The sequence below is a fragment of the Rhinatrema bivittatum genome, chromosome 5, assembly GCF_901001135.1.
Source record: "Rhinatrema bivittatum chromosome 5, aRhiBiv1.1, whole genome shotgun sequence".
In the NCBI taxonomy this organism is placed as follows: Eukaryota; Metazoa; Chordata; class Amphibia; order Gymnophiona; family Rhinatrematidae; genus Rhinatrema; species Rhinatrema bivittatum.
The window spans coordinates 204,752,992-204,765,018 of NC_042619.1; the positions used below are offsets into that span (position 1 = coordinate 204,752,992).

The 12,027-nt window shown below is 40.6% G+C and overlaps 1 protein-coding gene across 3 annotated transcripts in view; it reads right to left on the minus strand.

Moving 5' to 3' along the window:
• The window catches only part of POLA1 (DNA polymerase alpha 1, catalytic subunit), a 1,013,915-nt gene that overhangs the window by 377,656 nt on the left and 624,232 nt on the right, over window positions 1-12,027 (minus strand). For all 3 annotated transcript variants that reach the window (XM_029603088.1, XM_029603086.1, XM_029603087.1), the window contains one exon: window positions 6,098-6,272. In XM_029603088.1, coding sequence (XP_029458948.1) covers window positions 6,098-6,272 — 175 coding nt within the window. The remainder of the gene's footprint in view (window positions 1-6,097; window positions 6,273-12,027) is intronic.

The following is a 12,027-nucleotide window of genomic DNA, read 5'->3' on the forward strand; positions in this document are numbered from 1 at the left end:
AATGTAAAATTAATAACAGCAATGATTCCTTCATCTAGGGAAAGAAAACGTATAATGATTATAGACAGACAAGGAAGGAACATTCCTTTAGATGTGTTTCAACTAGAAAAAAATACTTCACACATCATTCACAGTAAAACTACCCATAAATGGTTATTAAAAGCAATGTGCAGAAGTTCTCCTGCTCTTGTGGGCTTCCAGTTTAATGTGCACTGGATTCTCTCTTCCCAGCATTCCTCACCCAGTGTCTGTCTTCTTTAGCTCTATGTTCAGCATCTTCCTTTTTTAAAAATTTTTTTATTTTATTTACCCCTCCCCATTATCCTCGTCACTCTTTGAGCAGGACACAGTTCCCTGTATCTCCCTCCTCACTGATGGCTCCAGTGACAGATCTGGCCCTCTGTCTGCAGTCCCCGCTCTGGCAGTTGATCCAATCTCCCTCCTCCTCCAGCAACTTTCTTCTTCCTCCTGCAGTCATGGCAGGAACAGCATGCATGTGCACATTGGTCCCGTATTCTTTTGCTGCGTGTATGATTCAGGCCCAGTTACTGTGCATGCCCAACTGTTGGACTTCTAGGGGAGGAGATGCTAGAAAGCATCACAGACCTGCAGCTATATTTTTGAAATTAGAGTGAAAATTGGTTTAAAATAATAATGAAGAACCCTAGATATCTGATATTATTCCCAAGATAACTTCAATATCTGAATGTAATATGCTTTGAAATGCCAAATGGCAAAACATAAATCAAATAAATAAATATGTAGGTATTTCTCCTTCCGTCTAGTTCGGTCTAGGTAATAATGATGTTTGACCAAGGGCCAGAGACTGTGGCTCCCCCGAGTCTGAATGACGACTGAGATGAGTGCTGGTTGTGCACTTACATTTTTACCACTACACAATTCGGATCATGTTTGAATTCCTTATTTTGCATTGGGATTCATACATTTAACCACAACACAACTGTACTGGACAAACAAACTGTCCATTTAAGGGAATAAACCTTTAAAATGTTTCCAACTTGCCCAAGTGCTTGAGAAAAATACACGATTGAAACTTCTCTTGCATATCTACTCTTATTTTCACTCCTTTTGGCTTGGGCAGATCCAACATAGCGTTTCTCACCTGCTGTACTGCAAAGTCCTTCCTGTGCCACAGTGGCAGCAGCCCCAGCTTGATATTCTTCCCTTCCCCCTTGCCAATAGGATCACCACGGGGCACCCGCAGTTGTGGAGCATGTCTCCTGGCCTGCCTAAACACCATACTGCCCCCCCACCACCATAACCTGCCCATGGCTATAAAGAAAGTAGCATTAGTGATCCAGAATGTTTAAACCCACCCCTCTTGCAGCTGATGCTTATTCCTCCCATGTAGTGGCTCCTGACCTGTTGAGGGTCTATAGCACCGCACCAGAAATGAAGATGGGCAGACTAGATGGACCTTGAGGTCTTGATCTGCAAACATATTCAATATTTCATTGATCTACAGCACTAATACTTCTTTTGCAGAAGGGCTATCAGGAAGGGTTTGCCATTTTATGGAAGCTACCAAAATCTGTGGCATAGAAGTTAGCCTTGAAGATATGGAAAATATGAAGAGGGATCTAGTGAAGCTTGAGGAAAGGTCTAGAGTGACAGCTAAGATTTGATGCTTAAAAATGCAGAGCTATTCATTTGAGCTCCAAAACCCCAAGAGAGCAGTACACAATTTGTTTAAGGAAGCTTTTGGCAGGAATCTGTATCCTTTCTAGAGATACCCTTTTGGTAATCTACAGTCAACAGATATTTTCCTTTGAATTGCAAAACCTACATTAATGACTTCTTGGCTCACAAGTGAGATTTTTTGTGCATTTAATGTTTGTTAATTGCTGGTTTATGTTAATCCATATGTCCCCTATCTGCGATCAGCTTTGGGCTAGCATTTTGTCATCATTAGTTGTATGTTTTATTATTTTTATGAATGCTTTAATTGTAACTCCCCTAGTTCATGTTTTGTAGAGACGAGTAAGAAATCAATAAATCAAATCAAGGGGATGAACAACTTCTGTGCACAAAAAGATCAGGATCCAATGGTGATTATACATGATGATCTAAGATGGCCAAACAGGTGGATAAGGCGATAGCAAACGCCAAAAGGATGCTTAGATGCATAAGAGGAGTATCCAGGAGGAAAACAGAGATGATATCATCTTTGTATCTCTTTCATGAAACCTCATTTGGAGGTCTCTGATAGAGGGCAGCAACTAAAATGATCTTTATAAAACATATGGGGACAGACAAAGATTTAAACATATAAAAGCTGGAGGAAAGGAGAGAAAGGGGAGATATATGTTAGATATGTTTAAATACCGCCAAAGAATAAATGCACAGGAGAGCCTCTGCCAATGAAAAAAGAAGACAAAGAACAAGGACTCATGGGATGAGGGTGAAAAGAATTGGACTCAGGAGTAATTTAAGGAAATATTTCTTTACAGAAAGGGTTGTGCATATATAGAACAGCCTCCCCATGGAGGTGGTGGAGATAAGGACGGTTTCAGAATTCAAGAAAACATGAGACAAGCATGGAGGATCTCTAAGGAAGAGGAAAGGATTATAAAGTTGAACAAGAGATGGACAGACTGGATAGGCCGTACAGCCTATCTCCTGTCATGTTCTATGTTTTGGATATTTATTTGATTTATATTCTGCCTTTTAGCATGTCAAAGTGGTATTTTAATACCGTATGGAGCTGTTTTTCAGGTGTCATTTTGGGAAATATTTGTTTCCCAAACACTGAAGAGTGGGATTTCATAGTCTTCCCATGCAACAATATCTCTTATAGGAAACTACCTCATAATGCAGCAGGGTTATCAGCCCCACACCTCACCCTCAATTAAGGGGAGAGGAGAGCACAAGATGTCAGATACATGCAGCTGACATTTCACCAAGGTTTGAATCCAGTGCAGGACTGTTGGGTTTCCTTACATGTAAAGGAAAAGTAAAGTCCAAGTATGTAAGTGTGAGCTCCTGCCTACTGGATGAGCATGTATCAGCTCTATATTTTGTGAATAAGACGATGGGAATTTTTACTAAAACAAACAGGCCAATACAGAATGGTGCGCTCGGCTGAGTGCACCGTTAGCCCCCGCCTGGACGCGGGTTTTCGATGCGCTATTACCCCTTATACAGTAAGGGGTAACAGTGTGAGGAAAACGTGTGTCCAACTCCCCAAAAACTAATAGCGCCCGCAACATGCAAATGCATGTTGATGAGCCTGTTATTCCCGTGCCATACAGAAAGTAAAATGTGCAGCCAAGCAGCACATTTTACTCTCAGAAATTAACGCCTGCCCAAAGGCAGGCGTTAATTTCGGCCGGCACTGGAAAAGTGTACAGAAAAGCAAAAAAAACTGCTTTTCTGTACACCCTCCGACTTAATATCATAGCGATATTAAGTCAGAGGCCCCAAAAATAAAAGAAATTTAAAAATCGTAAAAAAAAAAAAAAAAAAAAAAAAAAAAAAAAAAATCAGCCCGCGGCTTGCGGGTTGGAAGACAGATGCTCAATTTTGCCGGCGTCCATTTTCTGAACCCGTGGCTGTCAGAAGGGTTTGACAACCGACGCCGGTAAAATTAAGCGTCGGCTGTCAAACCCACTGACAGCTGCCGCTTCTGCCAATAAGGAGGCGCTAGGGATGCGCTAGTGTCCCTAGCGCCTCCTTATTACCGCGGGCTCTCATTTGAATACTAAATCACGCGCCCAGGAGAGTGGCCTGAGCGCATGTTGGGAGAGCGGGCGCTCGCCTTGGAGCGCTGGCTCTCCCACGCATTTTACTGTATCGGCCCGAAAACAAGTTAATCAAAGTGACCATAGTGATATACCAAAATGCACCACTGTGACCTCGAAAGGTGGTGCTAGTCCTTTATCTAAAAATAAAATCAGCTGCTTAAGAAAACAAGAATAAAGGAAAATAAATAAAATTCTGTAAGATGTGAAGCTTATTTAGAATATTTGATTTGAATGCCACTGCAAATTTTTGATTAATGGTAATGATCCTGAAGTAAAGAATAGTATGGGAGACACTGGATCCATCACTACTACAATTAATGATAAAAATTTGTTATATTTGTTTTAAAGAAAGGTGAACAATATAACACTTTTTAAAAAAGCAAAGGCAAACACAAACTCTGACAAGTGAGTTGCTTCCCAACACAAAGCTGAAACCTCAAGTCACACAACTGTCAATGAGCAATAATCAAATATCACTCATGAACATACAACATACTGTTCACTAAGGAGCAAAATATATGCCTCGTTGATAGAAGTGAGGCCACAAGTGTTTTACGTAAGATATGGCTTTGCTAATTATTTCAAATTAAATTGTCAAACTTATCGCTTGTATCTGCTTTCATCATTTCACACACACAGAATGCTGGGCATATCTTTAACCTTTTAGTACTCTAGGTCTATGATTCTTTATCAGCGGCAACACTGTGTAACCAGGTAAAAAGCTTTGAAATCCTCAGCCTGCAACTGCCATTATAGAATTTCTTTCAATGCTAGCTATACAAAGTTCCTGAGTAGTAATAAACCAGAAAAAAACCTCCCCAGTGTTAGTTGTTTTCAATAGTCCTCTGAATTATTCACCAGCATAGGTGGTTTCCAAATGTTTCACATAATTTCAACATGTATGAAACAAAACTACCTTATTAGTAGAACTATTAGAGTTAATCACAGCAGTGCTTTCAAAGGTGCATAAAAATAATCTAGCTTTCCTGGGGAGAGGCAAAGAGGTGGTGAAAATAGTAAGAAAACCTTACTGACGGCAGTCTTTTCACCGCTTACTTACTAAGATTAAACAGGGTAGAATCGTACTGTGATGGGCAATCATGAACACGTGCTACAAAAAAAATCTCTTATTTAGCTACTCACAGCAGCAAGAGAATGTGCGACAGCAGTTCCTGTCAGGGATGTTGCAGGAACTCCAATAAGCTAGTCCTTGAAAAGTCTCCCTTCTTTGTATGCGGTCTCAGGGAGCACAGAGAGCTGCTCTGCTGTCCCTTTGGCTCTTACGGTGTGTTTGGATAGTGCTGCCACCTAGAGAGAAGCCTCCTAAACTGTGTCAGCAAGCCACACGTTTAAGGCATGGCCAGTCACACACACTTTACTTAAAGTACTTCAAAAGCCTTCGCAGTTTTAATTATACACAAATTTTGTATTGCTAGCCTTGTTTCCTCTCCAGTCTGAAGAAAAGCTACAGCTTGTTTTAACTGAGTTTTGCTAGTTCTGGAGTGAAACAAAGAATAGGGATAGAAAACAAACTACTAATAGTGATCTATCGCCAGATCTCAGCATGGAGTGTGCAGTCTTGTGGATGAACCAGAGAGCTGCCAGGCCACTAATTCAACCTTCCTCTGCGGCCTTAGGCGATATGACTCTTCCTTCAATATTCTCTCCCTCTGGAAGCTTTCATGGAATGCAGGCAACAAACATGCTACCAATTTCATATAAACAGCCACCTCTGCGGTGGATGTTTGACAAATTAAACTGTAAACCCATTGAACTCTTAATTCTTGTTCAAATGCACAGTAAAATGTTTTTCCTATCCATGAAAACTTGTAGGGAGGAGGAAAGTCTAGAGGACCAGTAAAAAGCACAAAAAAAACTATCTGTACTCTCACAAATGTCAAAGACATTGGACATCAAGGAACAACAGAAGAAAGAGTACACAAGTTTGTTTTATTTGCTGGCTTGATAGTAATTCTTGGTGCTTTGTTTGAATACATGCAAAGCATGAATGCAGAATGAACAGCTAAAGAGGGGCAGAGATATTTTAAAGCAGGGCATGGCATTCAAAAAGGTCCATACTATTATTTAACAAAGGATAAAAATATCAGAAATAAAATATACAAAAGCAAAAAGTCCACAGGAATATCAGAGCAGGCGAGAGAGAGAGCAAGCTGATATTCTAAGGTATCTAGCTAGTACTGCAGTTTCATGTGTGACAGATGCCACCACTCACTAACATTAATTTCACCTCTCCCCCTTCCTGGGTACTCAGTTAGATGAAACATCTCCGAACCATGATACAGAATGGATTCCTTTTTCTTTGGCACACTTACCTAACCATGTAGCAATAAGAGCAGAGTCAATCCCATCTATGGGGTCACAGATGCGAGTCACCACCGGGTGGACTTGCTGTGACAGGTAGTACTGTGTGTCTACAGTAAGGTTATCCTGTTTCTGCAGCTGTTCGGGGGCATATGCTCGTTGACTGGCACTCAGATTGGATCCATCCTACAAAATATATATATATATATAGTATATCATAAATACTAAAGAGAATTTAGAGGAATAACAAGTGCAATGTTCTCAGAACAGATTTAATACACAAGGATAACATGCTGAGGTAGATCCTTTGCACAAGATTGTCAACTTCCCATCAGAAGAAAGGTTAATGAACTGAGCTGCCAATCATAGGAGATCATGGGACAGAAACTAGTGCCCATCCTCCTCCTTCCCGCAGCTACTGTGCGAGTTTACCCCTGAGCATGACACTTTAGGCTTCTTAACCCTCCTACAACTGGAAGATAACAGTAGTAAGTGTCTCTACATCCTTTCCTCTTCTACTCTTGAGGGAATCCTATGCTACTTCAGAGCACAGAATTGGTGCAGAATTCCTGTTTTCATGCAGAATTTGGAAGAAAGACTCGGAGGGCTGTGAGTGGAGCCCAACTTGTTCATGGCCGAAGATGAGGCGCCCAGCAGGCTGCAGGCAGAGCACATTCTGTTTGCAGTGAAGATCTGAAAGGCTTGGAGGGCTGTGAGCGGAGCCCAATCTGCTTGCAGCCGAAGATGAGAAGCTTAGTGGGGTCATGGGTGGAGCCCAATTCACCTGCCAACTAAGACGCAGAGCAGAATGGCCTGGGAGAGCCATGGGCAAAGTCCATACTGCCTACAGCCAAAGAAGATGGAGACTGGCCAGAATGACAGCCAAGAATGTAAGCCTATGGAAGAGAGGAAGGAAGAGTGCATGTGAGGGTGATTATGTGTATATGAAAGAGAGAGGGAGCCTGTGTGAGGAAGGATGAATGTGAGGAGAATGTGAGGGAGTGTGTATGTGAGCAAGTAAGATTTTGGGAGCTGGTATGTATGAGAAAGGGATTGTGTATGTGAAAGAGAGAGGGAGCCTGTTTTCCGGGGTGTATGTGTGTGTATGAGAGAGGGAGCCTTGGTGAGGGTGTGTGCAGTGGAGGGAATCTGTGTGAGGGTGTGTGTGCATATGAGAGAGAGAGAGCCTGTGTGAGGGAGTGTGTATGTGAGTAAGAGATTGAGAGATTGGGAGATGGTGTGTGTGAGAGTGTTTGGGAAGGAGGGTGCAAGTTTGTATGTGAGAGAGAGAACGTATGTGAAGGTGTGTATGTGAGAGAGAGAGAGAGACAGGCAGCCTGAATAAGGGTGTGTGCGCGAAAGAGGGAGCCTGTGTTGGTGCGTGCGCAAAAGAGAGAAAGTCTGTGTGAAGGATTGTATGAGAGAGGGGTGTGAAGATAAAATAGAAGGGGTTGAGCCTAGAGGGGGTGGAGAGAGATGGAGGAGTTGGGGGCCTGAGAAGGTACAGTGAAAGGTGTCTGGCCAGGGGAGTAGGAATAGAGGTGGAAAGGACACACAGTGTACTTCTAGGGAAATTCTGCTCAAAATATTTAAAGCTCTGCAACTTTGAGTAATACATTTTCTGTATTACATTATTTATTCAAACTGTGATGTATATTGTGCTATGTTGACCAATATAAAGTATGATAACTTTTGCAGAAATTTAAATTTTTATGCACAGAATTCCCCAAGGAGTACTCTTCAGAAGCTATTGCATCTTCAGATAATCTTAGATAGATAAGTCTTGCCACTGAATTCTGAGGCAAAAAGTTTAGGGGTAATTTTGGAGTCTCATCTTAGTTTTGAGAATCATATTACTTAGACCTGGAAAAAAAAGTCCTGGCTCAAGATATGCCTTCTTCGATCTTTGAAGCCATTCTTATCAAGTCAGCAACTGCAAACTGTTATCATATTTTTGATATTGACTCTACTTAGACCAACACATCCTTGACATTGTAAAAAAAAAAAAAAAAAAAAGGCCACATCAGAATCCAGGCAGCACTACTAGTTGATACAATAGCCCCCATTTCTTTACCAATACATTTCAGAAAAGAGTCCAAATTTGAATACTTTCTGGTATTTGTCTCTCACATATAAGGGCAGAAGTTTGTGATGTCTTATTCTTGATATACTACAGGAATGTTTACGGGAGCAAGACTTTCTGGTATTTTATTGAGGCTACAGAGATGATTTATACTGTGTTATGTTTTCATACAGATCTGACTACATATGTATGTTGTCTGAATTTTCTAAATAAAAAGTTTTAAAAAATAAATAAATTCCATAGATAACGCCTTCCAAATTGTCTGATCCCATACTTTCAATCATTTTCAATGTCGGGCCACGTTACGTCTTGCTGGCACCAGAAAACGAATCACTAAAGGAACACCACCCTTACACAAAGAAGTGATCCCTTGGATCAGTAGGCCCAACAAAATTGTTGCAGGGTCAAAGGGGAGGCAAAGCCCTATAACTTTATGAATCCACCTTGCATCGTAATCAGAGGGCATGTCCACCGCATGTGAAACCGCAACCTTTCCAACACCTGAGTCACTCAGTTTCATCTTATGCAACTGAACAGGATATGCTACCAATGGTAAAATAACTTGTACTCATTCTTCTTACCAGGCATACATAGGTTGCCTGGAATAATCTTCATATTATGTAATCCCAATCCTCCTCTTCTATATCCCCATATATCCTTAACCCAAAGAGCCTTATACCTTTCAAACGGATCAACTGACTCATCTATTAGTATCCAATAAATTCTTATTACAGAGGGATATGATTGGGGAGCATCCTTTTCGGGATAGGATATTATGCATGTGGCATGCCCTAGTTTCTAGAGGGGACACTTCTTCATATTTGTCACCAATAAACCTTCTGTGGAATAATCAGTGTCTCCCTAAACGCATTAACAGAATCAGCTTTTCTTGGCTATTTCTTTCTCTCCAGCAACTTAGAGATAAATTGGAAGAGATTCTGTGCCGATGTTTAGTTACCTACAATTATATGCCACTATACAGGAAAGAGTGTGGCAAAGTTCAGTAGAAGAAAAAAGCCATTTGAAAACTTTTTGGGGGAGGATATGTAATAAAGGGTTAATATCTTACAAGGTTTTATGCATTTTGTTTGACTGATGTATTTTATGAGCTATTTCATGATTTGATTTTATTATTTTTATTAGATTAATTGTTCATTGCCTGGAGCAATGAGGCAAGTGATTAATATATCTCTAAGTTGCTAGAGGAAAATACATTTTCTATCACTGAACAACTGGCCAGCATACTGTATGCCATGACTACATAACCAAGAAAAGTTGGTTCTATTAATGTGTTTAAGGAGACACTGATAATTCCACAGAGGGTTTATTGGTGACAGAGGTGAAGAAATTTTCCTTCTAGAAACTAGGACATGCCACAAGTGTAATATCCCATCCAGAAAAGGATGCTCCCCAATCATATTCCTCTGTAACTTAGGTTATTTGAGTTTTCTATGATTGATGGATTTTTTTATGAATTGTATTTCATGATTTGGTTGTTTAAATTTTTAGATTAATTGTTCATTCCCTTGAGCAATGGGAAAAGTAATTAAGAAATATAAATAAATGAAATCCAGGCAACTACACCACATGTTTCTGAAGTACTGGATACTGAAGAATATCTGAAATCCTTTCTGGGTCAGACATTAGACAGATCCATATTTGTATCATATTAGATCAGTGCTCAGCACTATTGCAGTCCAACTTCAATATAGTGAATTTCTTGGCAAGTGAACATTTTCTAATGTGTTCTTTCCTTATTAGGTATCTCAATCAACGTAGCTAGAAGCACTGCCAGTTAGCACCAGGGACTGTTTCAATGGACAGAGCACTCAAAGCTCAACTGATTGCATCCTTCACCCTGAACATAAATGCAAGAGAGTGGAATTCAAAACAGACGGTTAGAAATGATACCGATGGCTAAGAATGTTCACTGCTCTGCAGCCACCTTTAGAATATAAATCCAGTGAAGTTTGAAGTGTGCAACTCTCACCAGCAAGTACAACTATGCATAATGAAAATATAAATATACTATGCCCATGGAGCAGTAAGAAAGCCCCCAGAAGTAGGAGATGCCATATGTATCGGCTGAGGGAGGCAGGGAACGGGTTGGGAATCACAGCCTTACATTATGTCACCAACGGATTGTAAGTTCTCAAAATCAAAGACAAAATACCACGTAGAAGAGGAAATGTATGAGGAAGTATGTGCATGGCACAGTGCTAAGTACTTCAACAAGACTAGAAGACAGAGCTTCAGAAATGGCATTTTACCTCATCTTCCAGACAGCACCACAGTAATTCATGACACAATCAAGCAGGGGTAGCTGCACGCACCTTCCATAACCACTTACACTTAATTATTCATTCTTTGTCATTAATACCATAAAGCTTTCCCTTGCATGTGAAGGCATAAGTGGAAAAGAAATATCCTGTTTTTCCACAGTTTTATTTGCATAATATGAAAATTATTTTCTGAGATGAGACATGTCAAAGCTAATATGTAAAAACTGCATTAATCACCCAAGCTGGTCAGACATCTCTGAGAACAGGCTCTAGCAGAGCATGGCTCAGAGCAGTAGCAGGCATAACTCACCCAGTTGCTTGAGAAAATATCCCCAAATGCCATGGGGCAGCTTGTTCCCTCAACTATGTTTTCTGAGAGGGTGTAAAAAATCTGTAAGATCAGCATGCAGCCCCTCTGAAAAGCTATCAAGTAGAACAATGTGTCTTATCATAGCAAAGAGTCCATTAGATTACATCAAGGTCTTTTCATAAATAACTTTTCTAGTGACTTTAGTGCTGGTAAAGTTGTGCCCAGCTTACAGCACATGAAATTAAACTTCTCCACTTATCTGAAGAATAGGTAGAGCATGCTCACTCATACCCAATGACATACTACAGAACAGGTAGACAGCAGCAGTGCAGGCTTTTCTCTTACACACACACACAGCTCTATCATAGTGCTGATATCAGATGGGTAGTGGCAGGGCAGGCTTCCTATATACACACACACACACCCCTGTCCACCACAATGCCAGTACAGCACAGACAGCATCAGTGCAAGCTTCCCTTACATACCCAACAATGCCCCACTAGACCAGGTACAGCATGGGTAGCAGCAGTGGAAGCTTCTCACACACACACACATTGCCCCACTACAGAACATGTACAGCACAGGTAGCAGCAACTGAAGCTTCCCTTACAATAACATTGACAAATCATTTCATTAAGATCACTGAATGACTATCAGATTGACTTGTGACCTGTACTGATCTAATTTGGAAGGGCTGAAATTAAATTACAGCATGCAGTATTTATTTGGATATTAGTACTACAGTTTAATTGAAAAAAATGATTAAAATAAGATTTTGATAATAGTTGAGTCTATGTCTGCAATGTATTGGCTGTTAGTCTATATGCTTTTGCTATTGTTACTCAGCTCAATATACAACTACCATCATACTCGAGAATGTCCTTGATGCAATTGCTAACCCAAAGGGCAGTGCTTGGAACTGGGAATGCTGATGTAGAACTGCAAAACTTAGGAATCACTGATGATCCTCTTTCACTGGAATGTGCAGATAAGCTTCCATCAGATCCAAGGCTGTCAGGAATTCTCAGACGGCCAAAATCACTGACTGTAGTGTTTCCATTCTGAAATGTATCACCTTCAAGAATCTGTTCACTCATTTCAAATCTAAAATGGGACAAAACGATCCTTCTTTATTGGGAACCACAAAATAAAGGGAATAGTGACAGAGATCTTCTTGTTATTTGGAACTGGAATTACTGCCTGCCTTCAAGTTGAGAAGCCTTGCTAGAATTGCCTTTGTCGTCTCCTTTTTCCTGGGAAAACAGC